We start from the raw sequence: 13,312 nt of genomic DNA on the forward strand, positions 1-13,312 counted from the left end.
TGGCATTTCTCTATCTCTTTTCATCCCCCAAGGTAATGTAGACAGTGTGGGGATGGGTAGTGTAGGGAGAGATGAGGGTAGAGTTACAGGGTGCTTCAGGCCAGAAGAAATGACATTATCAATGTGATCCATAAAGAAATATTGCCTTAGGTTTTCCTAAAACTGACTCACATTAAGCAATAATCTTGTTTTGGAGCTTTTCCACCTTAGTAAGATAAAAGAGCTGTAATAGTTAGATATTGTTCATATTATATGGGTCTAAAACAACTAGATGAGACTATGTATGTGACAGTGCTTTGTAACCTGCAAAATGGAATATGGATATTACACTCCTTCCCCAGCTTAGCATTCAGTGCCTGACATGGAGATACTTGGTAATGAATTAGCTTATGATACAGGAAGAACTCTCTCTCTCTTTTTCTCCTCTCTCTCTCTCTTTCTCTCCCTCTCTCTCTCACATACACACCCAGACCCAGACACACACACACCAGTGTGCACACAGTATGTATATGTGTATCCCTCCACTAGATTGGGAGCTCCATGAGGGCAGTGTCTGTGCCATCTCTGTGTCCCCAGTGCCTTACGGAATAACCTAAAGTTAGTCATTAAACAATAAGTTTTGTGATTAAAAAAAGCTATTATAGTGCTTTTCCGTTTAGCTGGGATTTTTATATGGTAGACTATCTCTCTTTGGGATCAGGAGAAGGGATTGTTACGAATCACTGACTTCACTACAGAGCCACATTTATATATTACATGGTGGGAGGCAAGGGTTAGAGGGTCAGGTGCTGAAAGGCCGCGGCTGGGAAGGTTGCACCCCGGTCACTCAGCTTTGGCTCCTCCAAACTTCAGGCCCTGAAGGATGTGGTGTGTGCACTGAAGTGAGGCAAACAGGAACCAGCATGGAGACAAGGTTGCTCTGTTTTCTGGGAGACTGTTTTCCCCAGTGCACTGAGCCAGGAAGTGGGTTTTTCCCCACCTAGTGACCAGGGGATGGGTTCTTGTTCATCACATGAAGAAACAAACGTATTAGACTGGTCTGGCCAGTGAGTTGTGGGTCTTGGCATGACAACATAGCCTGCGAGTAATATGGTCACAATGTCCTGGAATCGATGAACAGGGTGCAGTGGAGGATCACAGGCCTGAGGCAGCACGACCAGGGAGTCTAGTGTTGACACTGGATGCAGAGCGTAACATACAAGCTGCAACACAATCACCGAGCCCAGAGCAAGGTGACCTTATTCAGCCCAGGGTTATGCCATGAGCAAGAAAAAAAAAAAAAAAAAGTAAAGAAAAGTGAAGGGAGTAAGTGGCACTGAATACAGAGGAAAGGGTGGAATTTCAGAAAAGCTCTACTAACCTGAGTTTGTGTTGGTCAGTGAGCTCTTGTAATTGGGTAAATGCAAAGGTGGGCTACAAGCCCATATCAAGTACGGGTGAAAAGGACCAGAACAGGGAGGACCAGCCAGACCACAGTGTAGCTGACACCGACCCACGCAGCATTTGACCATCTCCCTGGAAAGGAGTCTTGATGGTCAGAAAGATGGTCACATGTATATGTATGCAGTGGAAATGCTTGCATTGACCATCTTCCCAAATCTGTATATAATTTACTTTAGAGCAATTCCTTGATATCAAACAATTTAGTAATGTAAAGTTTCAGTTAAAAAAATTCCAGCATTGTCTAAAAAGGAAATAACTGAGCCGGTTATTATTCAGCTGTCCTACCAAGCTAGTCATATGATGATAGCTGTGGAAGGACTTGCTTACAAATGGTATCCCAAGCAAGAACCCACATTTATTCCTAAATAGGAAAAGGTGATGTGTAAAAAGGTTTCAACCCAACTGGACCTGCTCGACGATTTGTAAGCCTGGACAGGCATCGTGCACACATTTGTTAGTAGAAGCTTGAGAGAGCAGAATTAAAATTAGGTGCTACCAAAGCTGGCTCAGCAATTGTTATTAGGATGTAAATATTAAAGAAGTTACAGAGCCTGAATTAAGGAAGGGGATAATTTATCAGTCAACAGGGAGGTTGAGGTTTACGTGATCCCAACTTTCTGACCCCCACTTAATTTAATGGGGGTTTTAGCACTCCCAGCTATTCCAAAATCATTGACTTTTTTAAGAAAAAACTTGAGCCTGAAAAACAGACAAAAGACTATATATGATATCACTCTAATGATTTATCTTAAGAATCTGTGAACTGTGGAATCATGATTGTTAGGACTGAGAGACACCTGCTCACCTTTCTGAAATGAGGAGCTGAAAAGATATTCTGAGATTTAGAAAGGGTAAGGTATACAATGTTGACCTTTTGGAGACAGGAAACCTTTGATGAACTATAGGACACCAAGACAGTTCATTTAAAAGATGGTTTCAAAGCGTTATCCGGAGCTGGTTTTCTATGTGCCTTACTGAAGCTCTTGGGTTGTCTTTTTACATAAACCTAGTGAAATAATGGCTTTTGCAGTTGTTCATATGTCTGCAACCCTCATGTGGCACCTTGGTTTCTAAGCTTTGTAACTGCTTTTCAGTCTCTTTTGAGGATGAAATTAAACTTTTCTTACTGTTTGGCAGCATGGAATTTTCCTGCGATGGGCTGTTAAGGAGAAAAGAGGCATGAAGAAGTCACCCATATCATCTCCATGTAATTAAGGAGTACAAACTGTTAAATAAAATTGTTGCTAATGATATTTACTTGACTCTATGAGTCCCTGCTCTGATCTTAGAATAAATTAAGGATTAGCGGTTCATAAAATGTACAGATTATAAAACTTTGTTGCCAGTAATAGGGTATGCATTTTTTTAAAGACAGCTTTGTGGTTGGACTATCTTTAAGCTTTCTTGTTCTCTTTCTTTCTCTGCCTCTCCCTGACTCTGCCTCTATCTTCCTCTTTGTCTTTCTCTCTCTCTCTGTGTATATAAGTATATACACACACACACACACACACACACACACACACAGTAGTCCCCTCTTATCCGTGATTTCACTTCCGGTGGTTTCAATGACCTGTGGTCAGCCACAGTCCAAAAATATTAAATGGGAAAATTCCAGAAATAAACAATTTATAAGTTTTAAATTGCATGCTGTTCTGAGTAGTGTTGTCAGATCCTATGCTGTCCTGCTCTGTCTTGCACAGGATGTGAATCATCCCTTTTTCCTGGGTATCCACGCAGTATATGCCACCCACCCTTTAGTCACTTACCAGCCGTGTTGGATATCAGATTGAAAAAACCTAGTATACATAGGATTTGGTACTGTCCACGGTTTCAGGCATCCGCTGGGGGTCTTGGAATGTATTCCCTGTGGATAAGGGAGGACTACTGTATATACTAGCATGTATGTATATGTCTATGTATGAATGTGTATGTGCGTGCACCATGTATACATACATATGTGCATGCATGTTTTTGTAAGTTACTGAATAATTAATGAAGGATAGATTGAAACAGGAAATAGTGCTCAACTTTGACATACAGACTTAGATTGACAATTTACTAAGATATAGCATATAATCAACAAACCAATTTATCCTCTTTTAACTCTTAAAAGACCCTAAAAAATCAAAAATGATCTATGAATTATTGTTTTGGTGCTGGATGTGAAATTAATGCAAATGTCTAGATATATATGAGGAAGTTAACACTTCAAAATACTGAGCTTAAATTTAGTTAGGAACTTATAAGAATAAAAATAAGTCCCAAACAAAATCATATCTTTATTTACTGAGCACATTATTATTTCGATACACGACAAATAACATCAGTAGGGATACCAAGAATAATGCTCTATCCTGGGCTGGCCTTCAACTCTAGCAGAGGACACCAAGAAATAAACAATTACATATTATGTGATGAGACAGTAACTCACGGTCTTACGGGGTAAGAGGTGGGGAGCGGGAGTGGAAGGCAACACAGCACACCAGGACATATCAAAGAATGTTTCCTAAGAGAAGAGATGCTTATACACCACAGCTATTATCTGCTGGCTGGCAGGTGAAGGAAGGGCCTTCACAGTTGGGAGACCATGTTGTATTCTGAACATGAGAGACAGCAGGTAAGTTTGAGTTACCAGAGTTTAGGGTATGTCATGAGAGGCTGGAAGAATCTGCTGAAGCAGCCCTTACTTTCCCATCGGGCCTCCTATGTGAAGCCCTTTTTGACAACTGGTGCTGGTGGCCTCCTCTGTGCTGCCATGACTTTTTGCATATTTCTATTGTTGTACTTTCCCCATCCACTTTACTTGTTGATGTGTGATTTTCATACTTGTCTGTGGAATAACTGAAATCAGGACGATTTTCTAGGTCTTATCATAAGACTTAGAAAAGAGTAGGGACTCAATACGTGTTTATTAAATATATACATGAATGACTGGCAGGCTGCATGAGTGAATGATTTTGCACTATTTGGGGAAAAAGTAAAGAATTGCCTTGGTTATCAAACAACCCCTTGTAAAACCTTATTGGTTTTATTTTTGTATTTTAGGTTACTTGCTGCATATAATAGCCTTATGGATAAACACCTGGCTGGGTATTTTAACAATACAAGGATAAGGCGTCATCTCTTAAGATCAGGACTGGTAAGTTTTGGTTTGCTTTCCACTGACCTTCTTGTTTCATTAAGTCCAGTAATTCCCTATCTTTTCAGGCTTTCTCTTTGAGTGACATCTTCCACTTCCCCTCATTTTAGAAAAATTTCTTTCTTTCCAAAGTTTTGATTTATGTATTTGAGGTTGTTTGAAAAGATAGGAAGGCAGGTCACAATGACTCCTAAGAAAACTTATAAATTATTGAGGAAAAGGCCCTGAGACTTTCCAACAGCATATTTCAATTGTTTGTTTATTCATTCATTCAACACATTTATTGAACACATTGTATGAGCTAGAAACTGTTAGGAATTGAAGAGAGAGAAGAATTTACTGTCATCTTCGGAAAAAAATATTGCTTTTGATATTCACAGAATATGGTGTGGAAGACATGTACATTTCAACATTTCCCCCAAATTTAAAAACAGTTATTTCCTGTGATGGTTTATTGATAATATTAGTGTATTTCATTAGCTTCACAACTGTTCTTTCCACAAAATTTCTATTCCTCTAAATGTATACAATGTGAAACCTTTTCAAAATGTTATCGTATTCCATGGAAAGAAAGAGATGTGGTTATAGAAAGTGTTAGCTGTTTACCTTCTTAAAACACAGTGGGTTTCCTTAACTATTGTTGCCATGGTGTCGAAAGAGCACGTATTGCATTTCTAATTGTTGTTTCTGTGCTTGGCACTCTAGCTGACAGATCTCAGAGAGCTTGCTTTTCTCCTCCTGAGGATTTGTTATCAGACAGACCTGGCTGAAGCCGAGCTTGCCATTTATAAGCCATAGAATCTTGAGTAAATCACTTTCTTAACTTTTTCAGCCCCAACTTCCTCAATTGGAAAATGAGAATGATGGCATGCAGCTCTCAGAATTGTTGTGGCAGTTAGAGATGTGCAATAAATGGGTGTTGTAATTATTGTTACTATTAACATCACTTCTTTGAATAACAATCTGTGAACTTTGCCTACAAACGGGAAGGACTTTGTATTTACTTATCAGCATCACTAACAAGCACTTATTGAACACTGGTTGCATGCATGGCAATTCAAATAAGAAAGATGCAGGCCTTTCTCTAGAGGTTCACATACAGCCTCTCAGCTGGCAGTGTTCAGGGTCACCCAGAAACCCGACAGAAAATGCGAATGTGAGACCTAACTGAATCAGAAGCTCTGTTAAGGGACCTATCAGTTTTTCAACAAGCCCTGCTATGTGGTTCTGATGCATGGTCAAGTTTAAGCACCTTTGCCCTATTGGAGCTTCCCCTCTAGGTGGGGAGATCAGACATAGTTGCACAAAGACTGGGTTATTTGTAATTCCAAGCACACTTTCTATAGGTATACCTCTTTCTTCCATTGGAAAATGTATTTACAAAAAAAGATTATCAATAAGCCATCACTTGTAGCAGAACTCTGGTTGATCTTAATACTCCAGTGTGTTGCAACAGTAGTGTTAAAAACTGCAGTTAGCAGAATTAAGAAAAGTATGTGGCTTGCATGAAAGAGGGGAGCAAAGCTTAAATAAGTGGAAAAGAAGAAGGCGAACAATCCATATGGGTAATGCTCTTCGTTTACAGGGGATAGAGAACAATACAACAAATCAACAAACATGCCCACAGGAAGAATTAAAGAAAAGAAAAATAAGTAAATCCACAAGAAAAATGGCCACTCCTAGGACTTGTAATGATGCCAGTTGAGACCAATATTGAATATCTTCTATGTATGCTAATACATCATCTGTAAAATCCTGAATCAAAACAACAAATTAAATTACACTTTGGGCTGGAGAGTGGAGGGAAAAAAAAGCAGTAGGAAAACAAAGTAATGAAACCAATTATTTTTAAAGCAAACTGATGAGCTCCTCTGTAGCTCGCCTGTTTGCCCTTCAAAGTATTTCCTACAAGATCATCAGTCCTGTGATCACTGCTCCTGGTCATTGTTTCAAAGTAGTACCCCGCCCCCTTCCTCCAGGAAACTGTTCAAAAGAGAAATGAAAAGAACACCTGGGTTCCATCAAGGGAAAATTGTTACTGTGATGAAAATCTTGTTTTAAACGTCAAGTGTACCACCTGTGTGTGTTTTCACAATGAAGGGTGTATGAGACTGCCTTTCTCCTTTTTGCCTCACGAAATATTCATTAAAAGTGAAAGTTGATCAACCATAGTGATATATTCCTTTAGGCTTAAAAGCTACTGCTGCTTTCTCTCCCTCTTTCTCCCCCTCCTTGTTTTTTTTCTCTCTCCCTCCCTGCCTCCCCAATGCCTCTCTCTCTCTCTCTTCTCTCTCTCTCTGTGTTTGTGTGTGTGTGTGTGTGTGTGTGTGTGTGTGTGTGTGTGTGTGTCTTCTCTACCCTCCAGCCTCCCTTTTTTGGAAACTAACACCACATTTTCTATTTTATATTTCTATGTATTTTATTTATTCATGACAGATCACAAGAAGTGGAAGAATACTTTCTGAAAAAGAATATAAACTAAATATTATGAAGCGGGATCATCAAAAATATATCCGGGAATGCTTAGCCCAGGCAATTTTTCATAAAGTTCTTGATATGGAGGTAAAAATATATACTTATTTTTTATTTTATTTTATTTTTTTCTACTTCCACATCACTGAAGATGGAGGTATAAATCTTTACTTTTTTTTGTAATTGATGTTGTCTAATATGATAATTAATAATGTTTTTGTACCTAGAAAAAGAGATACTCTTTCTGCATTTCATTAAAAAAGAAAATAAAACAAAGAAATACTCAATATCTCTCTGAGTAGCCAGGAGCCAGAAGTCTAGCATAAGCTTTTCTTCATTTCAGTTGGTGAAAAATATGGACATCATTATATATTTTGTGATATTTAATTTTCCAAATGGGGATTTTTCATTCACAATGGCTACTCTAAAACATACCAGCCCTCACCATATGTACCTCAATTTCCATTTGCTAAAAAAAGTGACATCTGTTTAAATATCAGTAATTCCACTGCCATGAATTATTTCAGATCTGTTATTCTTTTAAGGCTCTGAAGCTCAACCGTATGTTACATTTCAAGGAATAGGCATTTTAACATCTGCTCTCCCTCCTACCGTAGGCCACGCTGGTCAACGTAGATGCACAAACCAAGCATCAACAATATATTTTTTTAATCTGACAGGGTATCTTAATGGGATATCTAGCTAATTTGATAAATTATTTCAGCCTTGCTCCATGGAACTTGTAGTTTCAAGCATCAACACCATTTTAATCTCGTGAAAAAGCATGTCACTTCTTGGCTTGACCATACAAGCAGTAAATCAGAAAACTTGGCTCATAAAATTATTGACCTGTGAGTGCAGTAAACATTTATGAACAACTGTAGAATCATCAGTAAACCAATAGTAAGTCTAGCGCCACTGAAAATATTTATTATTATGCTACATTAGGTAGATGAAGTGTTCACTAAGATGTGTATGATCTGTTAACTTAGGAATTCACCTTGTGCTTCATATCATGCCCATGAATTACAGAGAATTATTGTTTGTGGCCCTAAATTCTTGCTTATAAAAGTATTAGCTGTAATTTTTCTGTGAAAACAATAAGTAGTGCAGCATAAAATTAATACCTTGTTTCAAATTTACTGAATAGGCACTAAGTTCTCTGTTAGCCTTAATCCTTGAAGTCTAGTTTTCCAAAATCTCACTTAACACATTGTGACACATCATAACTGTTGAATATGCTATTATTTAAGTCTTTGTGGATTCCTAGTTTTGAATAAATATTTTAGTTAAATGTTAATATGTAATATATTAAATAACATAATTGTTACATAATAGAATAAATAATACATAAATATAATAGAACAAACAATATTTATCTTTAAATTGTCACATTTGTCTCACATTTAGTTTATGCTGATGCTCCTTGCTAATACTGCTATATTCACATTCATGCATTCACTCATGCAACAAGCCATAATTGCAGGCTTACCATGTGCCAGTATGAGGCTGTGCGTTGAAGCTGCAAGGTAGAATTAAAAAAAAATACTGTAGAATGTGACTAAGTGCTAGAAGAGAGGAACAAATAGAGTGAGTTCAGAAAAGAAAAGGAGGATGACTTTTCTCTGTGGGAGTCAGAGGAAGCTGAACAGACGTCTTGCTGTTTGAAGACTGAGTGAGGGTTCCTGTGAAAACATGGGAAAGGTGTTCCCGACCTCAGAAGTTGCAGAGGTATGAAAGGACATGGTAGATGGAAAGGAACCCTCACTGAGGCCAGACAGCACAGTGGGTTAGTTGGCAGGAGTGGCAGGAAGTGACACTCTCCAACAAGTTGGTACCCAGTCTCTGGAGAGCCTTAAATTCTCAACTAAGTTTGGGGTGTAGGTGATGAGGCGATGAAATGCTTTTCAGCAGGGGAGGGAAAGAAATGAGCAGAGCTGTTTTAGAAAGATGATGTTGCTAAAAATGTGGAAGATGGATTCATGAGCTGGAAAAGATTGGAGTTGGGAGGTCAATCAGGAAGCTATTGCCAAAGGGTGTAGGCTAATAGCAGTAGTGGTAATGCTGGGAGATGCAGCTGTCTACAGAGATGCTGAAGTGGGAGAAAGATTTAAGCTGACTGAATGCGAAGGAGTGAGGAAGAAGAAAGAGCTCAGAAGAAAGACTTTCTCACCTGGTTGGAGGTATGTGCACTGCAGGAGATCAAGAACAACAGCATGGGCTGAAAAGGAACCTTCAAGTGGTCAAAAACATGCCTGTTAGAATGGTATCCTGGAAGCTGGAAGGTTCTCACAAGCTGCAGAACGGTTAAATAAGACGAGCACTGGGGAACAATAGGAAATTAGGTTTGACCCAGAAGACAAAAACGTTGGTGGACTTGGCAAAAGTAGTTTCAGCAGTAGGGAAGTGGCAAGTCAGTAGATGTGGATGACTACAGTGAGTTGGGAATAAATGGAAGGTGGAAAAAGGTTGATAGTGAATTGAACAGTTTGATGATAAGTGGATAGGAGATCAGAGGAAGAGAGAGAGGAAAGGGAAGTCTTAAGAAGAGGACTGATGATAGGGAATTATTGAGTCTGCAGGGTTCCTAAGGCAGCAGGAGGGAACCAAGAACAGAGGGGAAACATTTTTTCAAAGGGCCAATGAATAAAACACTCTCAAATATGTCTAATTAATTTCAATTTGCCTTTTAAGCAGGTTATTTTTACATGAGGCTTATTTTTAAATTATAGAATAATATATTACAAAAACTTGGGGGGGAAAGCATAAAAATGGAAAATAATTACATAAAATTCCTCCTTTCAGAGACAACTGCTGTTAACAGGCATTTCTTTCTAGTCTCTTTTCTATTCATATTTCTACCTTAGTAAACTCATACTATGTTGTGACAGGGACAACAAGGTTTTGTGAAAAAACAAGCGAAAAACAGGAAGTTAGTGTCACATAGGCCAAGGTTGAAATTACAGCTCCTCCCCTGGCTGGGTATATGACCTGGAGCAAGTTCATTATCCTCTGCCTCAGTGCCTTTGTTTGTAAAATAGGGTGGCTTGGCAATTAGAGTTGTTCAAGAAGAAATAATGTATGTGAAGCACCTTCCTAGCACAGGGACAGATACACAATATGAGCTTGATAAATTAAATTGTGTTTCTGTGAAATTCTGTATCCTGCTTTTATCCTGCATTATGTGCATTGTCCATTTTTTAAACAAAATCTGTGTGAACCTTGTTTAAATGATCAATTATATTTTATTCCATCATATGGATGTGCCAGAAATATAGCCATTCTCTTTATAGTTCATATTGTTTCTGCTTTTTTTTTTTTTGCCTTGAAGAAAAAGGAAAAAAAATCTTTCAGATAGTATCTTTGTGCATAAAACATTTTTTTAAAATTACTTAGATTTCCCACAGGTTTAGAAATGAAATTTAAGGGTTAAAGGTTACGAACACTTTTAACTGCTTAATATATGTTCAAAATTGAATTTCCAAATAGTTGCACAAATTTATATTCCCACTCGTGCACTGATGCAGATGATTCTTCTCCATCTCAATGACAAGAGGAGTAATTGAGAATATAGTTAGCTGTTGGAATTGTTTTCCTCTAAACTGGTCTTTGCTATAACCGATATGATCCTCTCCTTTATTCTTTCCTGTATACTTAGCGTTACCACCAGCTTGAAATAAAAAAGAAATTGGAGACCTTAGCTAGGAAGGAGCGAATCCAGAGGTTTAAGGTAAGGAGTTACATAACTCTCTTTTACTTCATAGTATTATTTTATGATTTAAAAAAAAACAGTGAAACTATGATTCCAGTTCCCCGGGACACTTTACTTTTGGTTAAAAGATAGTTGAAGTCAATGATGGTTCCACCAAGCCTAAATCTTAGCCATCATCATTACAGAAGATTGTGACAAAAATAGGAGCTGTTTGTAAAAAATAAATTTTAATGAGGCACAAACCTTTCAAAGACAAACTTGAAAATGTTCTTGAAATTTTGCTTTTATATATTCTTGTGATAGAGGCCAAGGGATTTTTGTTTGTGTCTTAAGAAGGTAAAAATGGATGGTAATGTTTCCAACCTGATGGAAAACAGGGCTTTTTAAGAATGATACAATGACCGATTTTCATTTGAACGTGACCCACGGAAATACATGGTGGAAAGGATCCTCTTTAGCAAAAGAAAGCATGATAAAATGTAGATTTTGTAAAACGCATTGTAAAATTCCTTGTTTGTTTTCTATTTTTTAAATATATCTTCTTTGCAGTGAACTCAGGAAATATAAACTTGAATCAAGAGATGAGATATTCAGTTAAATTCAAGATTTCCATTTAGGTTGGCAGTTTTACTCAGTTTCTTAAGTCATTTGTAATCACATGTTGTTCTTAATTTTCTGTGTACTGTAGTATCACAAATGTGTGGCCTAAGATACGTTTCACAAACTGATGAATATTTGTAAAGCTTCTGTAGAATAACTTGCCATAAAAGACAGTAATTTTTCACCCTTGCCTGATGGACTCAGGTCTATTTTATCAGGGTGAGAAGATAATTTTGTTACGAAAATGTTTTCAAATGACAGAAGATGGGTCAGTTTTTCGAGATCAAAGAGTTGGTGTGTAGAGATTTGTGGTTAATCCAACTTTGCCAATATTGCCCTACATCAAGGACTGAGTCATAGATTCTATAATTTATCTGCTGAAATATTGATGGAGAAAATGTGGTTACTGGAAAAAAAAGAGTCACTCACACTGCATGAAGCAGGAAAAGTTGCTGTGTGTTATTTACCCTTGCCCAGGCAGCCAGACCCACTAAAGGAAATACATGGGCATATTGTAGCATTGTCAGAGATTTGCTACCCTTGTGCCTCTTCATATGATTTTTATTTGAACAATTTTCACTTTATTACCGAATTTGGCACAAGATATATTTTAGCTCTCATTTTTTAAAACATGGGACACTTTTTGCCTAATGGAATTATTTATTTTCTAAGATAGAAAAGTACTATTTCTGGTAGTCTACTGATTGCAGTAGTAAAGCTCATTACGCCTTTTGTAGTGATCTGCTTGAAGCAAGTTAACAAATATAATTGCTAAAATGGAGGATGCACTGCTTTTGTAGTTATTTCTTTGAGCACAACTAAAGCCAACTCAATTTCTTGCCTTTTACCACCACACTTAACTCCTTAACAAAAGTAACTCTTGGAAGAAATGAGAAAGAATTTCTTTAGTCATACAGTATTTCGTACATGTCATGCATAATCTAACCTAGATTACTAACTATGCATCTATTTGCTAAATTGCTTTCTTATTCTAGGGAGAGCACACAAGAAGGTCTGTTGAAAATAACATGCCAATCCTATCTCCCCACCCACCAGTTGGCCCAAAGACTAATCGTGGCCATAGTGTTCTGGTTGATGAAGGACATTCCAGTCCATTAGCACTGGTGAGTAATATTAAACACTTCGTCATGCAGTATCCCAGCTAATTAATTTATTATTTCTCATTCTCAGAAAGGATACTCTCTGGGAGCATGTCTCCATAATGCTGCCAGTTCTAGTGAATGAAAATATAGTCTTCTATCTGTTCAACTCTGTCTCTTCTGAATATCTCACTTCTAGTCAATATCACTACTGCCAAATCAATTTTGCTCATTAATGCTAGATTAGTTTTCTGGAAGTCCAGATTATTTATGTTACTTACATACCCAAATACTTTCCCTGGCCTGTATTCCATATAGAAAAGCTCAGACTCTCAGGTGACATTTAAGACCCTAAGCCATATGACCTCAAATTACCTATTCCAAATTTTTTCTGCATGATTACTCTTTAGCACCCTTCAATGCAGCAAAATGGGACCACTATACATATTCTATATTTTCTGACCTCTGGATTTTTTTCTTGCTGTTCCTTCTGCTTCCACCTTATCTGTACGTATTCAATGGTACCAAAAAGCATATTGGGCTAAATACTAACATTTGAGCTTGTGCTTAGAGTCTGTGCACATACTCTAAGATAAAAATAATTAAAGGTACAGAAATTCTATCTGAAGAAACTAAACACTGATATTTTATTCCAGGTTGATTCATTTCTAATCTAAAGGTGGTGTTTGCTTGAGGGAAGGTAAAGTACCTTGAAACAATATAGATACAGGAAAAGATTTATAGAACATTTGCTGGAGGTTGATGGTTTAAGTTGTAAATGAATTGCTTGATTATGTCTTTATTTTTGCTTTGTGTAGCCTAATATATTTCCTTGTTAACATGTAC

General features: G+C 37.5%; 1 protein-coding gene across 4 annotated transcripts in view; it reads left to right on the forward strand.

Annotated features, from left to right (window-relative positions):
* Positions 1 to 13,312, forward strand: part of ERICH3 (glutamate rich 3) — a 106,130-nt gene that overhangs the window by 19,656 nt on the left and 73,162 nt on the right. For 3 of the 4 annotated variants that reach the window (XM_003260202.3, XM_030825180.1, XM_030825181.1), the window contains exons 2-5: positions 4,489 to 4,582; positions 7,019 to 7,144; positions 10,713 to 10,784; positions 12,362 to 12,490. In XM_003260202.3, the coding sequence (XP_003260250.2) occupies positions 4,489 to 4,582; positions 7,019 to 7,144; positions 10,713 to 10,784; positions 12,362 to 12,490 (421 nt within the window). Of the gene's footprint in view, positions 1 to 4,488; positions 4,583 to 7,018; positions 7,145 to 10,712; positions 10,785 to 12,361; positions 12,491 to 13,312 lie in introns of those variants that run through there. The other variant, XM_030825182.1, reaches the window with a different exon arrangement.

The sequence above is a fragment of the Nomascus leucogenys genome, chromosome 12 (genome assembly GCF_006542625.1).
Source record: "Nomascus leucogenys isolate Asia chromosome 12, Asia_NLE_v1, whole genome shotgun sequence".
Classification (NCBI taxonomy): domain Eukaryota; kingdom Metazoa; phylum Chordata; class Mammalia; order Primates; family Hylobatidae; genus Nomascus; species Nomascus leucogenys.